The sequence below is a fragment of the Anoplophora glabripennis genome, unplaced genomic scaffold (assembly GCF_000390285.2).
Source record: "Anoplophora glabripennis isolate ALB-LARVAE unplaced genomic scaffold, Agla_2.0 scaffold13, whole genome shotgun sequence".
Classification (NCBI taxonomy): domain Eukaryota; kingdom Metazoa; phylum Arthropoda; class Insecta; order Coleoptera; family Cerambycidae; genus Anoplophora; species Anoplophora glabripennis.
Genome location: NW_019416478.1, coordinates 2,001,496 through 2,007,199, shown reverse-complemented (window position 1 = coordinate 2,007,199; position 5,704 = coordinate 2,001,496). Strand labels below are relative to the sequence as shown.

Sequence of the window (5,704 nt, the reverse complement as noted above, 5' to 3'; positions counted from 1 at the left end):
AAATTGACGTTACTGTGGAACCTATCGTTATCAATCTAGGAGACGAAGATAATTCATCAGAATATTCAGAGGATGAATTTTAATATACCTACTTTTTTATTTTCTTTATTGTACATTTATACAACACTACATTTGCTCACCATAATTTGAATTTTCAAAATACATATATTTTTGTGTGGAATAAAAGTCTATTCATTAAATTTAAATAAATATTTTGATAATAATATTGAATAATTTTATTTGAATTACTAAAAACCCTCTTAACCCGGTTATGATGCTTAAAGTAGCCTCATGTTTTGAAATGCTGTTTTTATATTGTTTACTTATAAGAGAAATGGACCGAGAAATTGAAGCGGCATAGACAAAGACGGATTGTCGGGGATTAAATTTTAGCTACCTGCTACAATTTAGTACAGTTCGATCGCACAAAGTTTTTTTTTAAAAGTACACCTCATCCTATACCGATAATACATAATATAAAAATATTGAATATAAGCACCAGTACCTACTACATTTATTTACGATTTGCATACATAATAAGCTTTTATTACTCTCTTTCATTTCTAAACAGACTATATCGAAGTTTATTCATTTGACAATATGTACCTAATGGAATAAAAATGAAAGGTAAAAATAAATTTTTTGTCCTAAACTATGTTCTTGTTCCAGTACCATGTAATTAAGTGTACCGCCGCACTTGACTTAATATCCTGAAATCGAGAAGGGAAATCCCAATGGCGACTACTCAAGGAGAAATCAGGGTGGGTCCCGGAAACCAGGTAAAAGACATTTATGTACGTTGAGACAAAACACACGGTAACATCAAAATTTTTTACCATCTTATCTAAATTTTAGATCTAGCTACACGAACGAGTACGTATTTAAAAAATATTTACCGTACCGACCGCCAAAACATTTCACATTTTACTAAAGTTGCCAAGTTGTCTCTAAACAAACACACTGTCAGGATTTTTTTACGGCTATGTGCAATAAATTGGAGTCACGAGTTACCAGCTATATCGGGCAGGTTATTTATTGGTAGCGGTGTGAAATGTCAAAATATAGCATTATAATTTGGAAAAGTGAGGCATAACAAATTACCGAAACGTATGCTTCTACAAATTTCGGTAGCGTCTTGTAGTCACTGAGACTGATAAACGAGAAACATAATTCGACTTTGAGTAATTTTTTTCAATTTAAATTCACTTATTTTGGGTTAGTAATGAAAGATAGTATATACAAAGTGATTAATCTTTCACTCTGTTTAAAACTCAATTCTTGCAATCGCTTGAAAATATATTTGCACGGTGTTAGTACAAATGTGAAATGTGGGGTAATGTGGTTGTGATCGGTTCTTTAACAATTTTTTTTACTCGTTCTTATAGTTAGTTTGTACATATCTGTATTGGCATGACTTCTATTGGCAGACTGCACGACTTCTCGGGATATTTAGTTTTAAAAGCATGGTAGACCTGGTTGAAGAAAACTTACAACTGACGTAACTACCAACCAGCTACTGAGGTGGCCATAGCAACTACTATAAGCCACCTAATGATGAGTATTTATGTCATTGTTCGACAGGGTGTGACTTAAGTAGATAAAAATTATTTCAAATTACTCTTTGGACCATTTTAAAGGGACTGGTGATTTAACTAAGATATGGGTAAAAATTCACTGAATTTATATGGCACTATGGCACAGGCCCGGATCCAGAGGGGGTGGCGATGTGGCGATCGCCACCCCCAAAGCACAACATTTTTTAAAGATCTTCAATTTCTCCAAACGACAACAGGCAGTTAGTCGATATTAATGCAAGTAGAAGGATTCATTAGTGTCAAGCTCCTCTGAAAAAGTGCCACATTTTTCATTAGTTTATTGCTATTTTGCAATGCAAATTTTAAAAATTTTGGTTCGCCAATATGCCTATCTTGTACAACATTCAATAATGAACAAAAAATCTTTAGTTACTTTTTTTCGTCCGAGGCTTCCTTTACGAATAATAAGCGATAATATCCGAAAAAACGGGCCATTTTTGAATTATTTCGCACTTTTCATTAATTTAAACAAACTTCCCAAGGTTTTCAGCTTTCCGCAGGTCGATATTCCGAATGTACACATTTTCCCGGTTCGATTAAAAAAAAAACAGGTTTACATCAAGCAACAGCCATTTCGGCTCGTTTTTTGGCTCCGCCGACTGGACTATTATGACTTTTAACGAAACGGAGACAGGTAGATAGAGCCAGTCAATAGATTGCCTGTCTGCCTGTTAGGATTTTCCGTACGCCTGTCTCAAAACGTTTATGGCGCAATAAATTTTTATGGCTTGAATGGGAAATTTCGTTATTTTTCTTTTACGTTTTTATTTTGAATCTCAAAACCCGGAATTTTTGGATTACGCGTTTTCTTGTCTCTTGGAGATACCTACCTACCTAGATAGCGTTCTTTTGTAAAATATCGATTTTTGTATCAATAAATATATGCATAATGTTTTTAGATTAAATATCTCTTGTCATTCAAAAATCCCCCCTCCCCCTTCCTAACCTACACCTTACGTCATCAAAAAAATAACAACAACAATAATAATAATAATGATAAAGAAGTGCTTTGCGCCACCCCCAAAACCAGTCTCTGGATCCGGGCCTGCTATGGCAACCGAAAATTGGTAGCCTACTCTACCACTGTTAATACCAGAACACCATTTTTTTATATTTAATTGTTTTTTCTTCTTAAAATGAGCCTAAAATATTTTTACATTCTTAAGTTACAAATCCTGTAGATATATCTTGAAAATTATTACATTTTTCATGGTTTGGTTATTATGGTCACCCTATAGAAATATAATACTGTTGTTTAGTTATACTTATGTTATTACTGCTCGTTCACATGGTACGGATTCTGTTATTTTGTCAAATAGTTTTAAGTCTGCATGTTCAAACAATGGAGCATCGATTCGATTCACTTTAAATAATACATTATCATCACGTATCATACCATGTGTACGAGGGGTTAGTACTGTAGATAAGATATATTTCTTTGTCAAAATTAAAAATATTTGTTTTTAATTTTGTTCTTTTGTTCATTTCTTCAGTTACATTAAGTTTATAATATTATGCTTAATTTGCTGGTGATATAAAAGCAAAATAAATATTACGCAGACAGACAGAAGTCTATTAAAGCGATTTCCAGATTTTAATTTTAATTAGCAATAAAATAGCAAAAAATCGGCGAAAATCACGTTAGTGATCGCAAAAAAATTTGTTCTAAACTTGATCAAGTGGATTTCTTATGTATTTTCATGTGCTGTATCCAAATCTAATCTTTTGAGCTGCATCACTTCCAGATTTTACAAAAATCGTAAAATAATAGCAAAAAAATACCAAAAATTGCAAAAAATTTGTCAGAAATTGCGTTAGTGAGCGCAAAAAAATTGAAAAATTTTTTTTTCTGACCCTGATCAAGTATGTTTCTTATGTATGATACGCTGAATTTGAGTCAGAAGTCTATTAGCTGTATCCCCCTACAGATTTTGCAATTAAACGCAAAAAAATAGCTGAAAATGACAATAAATCATATTAATGAGAGAGAAAATTTAGAAAAAGGTTTTTTAGATTGGGCAAAGCCTTCTTCTCACAAATTTTGTCGAGTAGAATTTGAATCTAAAGTGTGTTGAGCCTCATTACCCAAAAGTTTTACAAAAATCGCAAAATATCGCTAAAAAAAAAGAAATTGTGAATCCCAAAAAATGGATATGAATTCCAAATAAATTCGACTGACTCGAACCAGGCTTTCTTTGATGTTGCTCTTACATTTTTCTCATCAACAAAGCTCAAAAAGACGTACGAGAATTTGCAGATAGTGTTGAAGAAAATAAACTACCCGGATCAATGGAAAGTATGCGATGATCTAAAAATTCCAACCATGATTCTAGGCCAGCAATCGGTGTTCACAAAATATCCCTGCTTCTTATGTTTATGGGATAGCAGGGATAGGAAAAATCACTACGTAGACATAGACCACTGATTGAGTCTTCAAAAATCCTCCTCTTCATATCAAATTTGGTCTCATGAAACAGTTTATCAAAGCTTTGAACAAAGACGGTGACTGTTTTCATTATTACGGAGAGAAGTTTCCAGCGATAAGTGGTGCAAACTTGAAAGAAGGTATTTTTGAAGGTCCTCAAATTCATACTCTTTTTCGAAACCAAGATTTCATCACAAGGATGAATGATACTGGAAAAGCAGCGTGACAAAGTTTCAATAATATCTCTCGGAATTTTTTAAGAAATGTGAATAGTGGGGATTACGGAAATTGGGTTGAAGAGATGAAAAATTTCATAAGGTAGGTAGGTTGAGAAACCCGCTGCATCATTCGAAGAGAAAAGAGTTCGCTACAAGAGAAGAAAAGTGTAAGAGCAACATCAAAGAAAACCTGGTTCGAGTCAGTCGAATTTAGTTAGAAGTAATTCATATCCATGACCTTTATTCAAGATTTTTTGGGATTCACGATTTCCAATTTTTTGCGTTAATTTGCGATTTTTACAAAATTTTCCGATAATGAGACTCGGCAGACTTTAATTCACATTCGGCTCGACCAAAATTTATGAGAAGAACACTTGATCCAATCTAGAAAACTTCTTTCTGTAGTAACCTGTTTCAAATATTTAAAAAATCTCGCGCGATTTACTTATTCGAATAAGAAGAAGAAGAGGAGATCTGGAGTAAAGTTCAGTGTTCTTAGTTCTTACTTCTTATCAGAGAACATACTTATCAGGTTCTATGCTTGTTGTCTTATGGCCGGTCCTCATGTACAATAATTTAGTGCGGAACTGCGGAGATGCGGAATCACGTGATCACAATATCGAAAAAATATTGGACGCACAGCAGACATTTTGAAAAAGTGACAGATCCGCATGCGTTCCGGATAAAAGTTGACTAGGTTCAACTTTTTCCGTATTCCGGTACTTTTGTGCTCGTGTGACATTTATCGACCATTTGTACCTAGATAAATGATACTATAGATAGGAAACTTTAACAGATTTCGTGGTCATTAACAGCGCTAACTGTTGACACTTTCTCCAACTTCTATTGCTTTCCTTTTCTAGGAATTATCGGTAATACAGTGAGTTAAATTACCTGTAGCCGGTAAAAGATGCAAGCGCCATCTAGTTGTACGCTCTACAACTATATACCTACCTACTCAATATTTGTTTTAGGTATTCTGCCGCCGCTAAATTTAAAATTACATAACAAATCTCACCCTACACAGATCACTCAGAAATTGATTTTGTAAAATAATTTTCACGTAGATAATTTTTTTTGTCACCATGAGAAAATAAGTACATTTGATAAAAAGCATTAAAATCACTCAAGCATTAAAGACACTTTTAAATGCTCTAATAGTCTTCCTACTTAAAATAAGAAATAATTTTGATACTGTAACTTTTTAAAATGTTTGTTGAAAAAATTTCAAATTTCAGTACATATTTTGAAAAAAAAAGAGTGAAAATGATTATAGAGTTTCAGTGCTTTCTATATTGTATTAGCTTTCACGGTGAATAAAAAAATATTACAAGTAAATAATTTTACTAAACCAATCTTTGATTAATTCTTGTAATAGAGATTTATTATGCAACTTTAAATTTTTCGTTGTGTTGATATCCATAAAAAAAACTACCTACCTCTGATCACATTTTTTATTAAAAAAA

At 32.9% G+C, this 5,704-nt stretch overlaps 1 protein-coding gene across 5 annotated transcripts in view; it reads left to right on the top strand.

The window, feature by feature from the left end:
• The window catches only part of LOC108904280 (arginine-glutamic acid dipeptide repeats protein), a 100,303-nt gene that overhangs the window by 67,580 nt on the left and 27,019 nt on the right, over positions 1–5,704 (top strand). For all 5 annotated transcript variants that reach the window (XR_001964227.2, XR_001964229.1, XM_018706808.1 and 2 more), the window contains exon 2: positions 670–794. Coding sequence is in view for 3 of the 5 variants with exons in the window: in XM_018706808.1 (XP_018562324.1) it covers positions 735–794 (60 nt within the window). In the remaining 2 variants the exon portion in view is untranslated. The remainder of the gene's footprint in view (positions 1–669; positions 795–5,704) is intronic.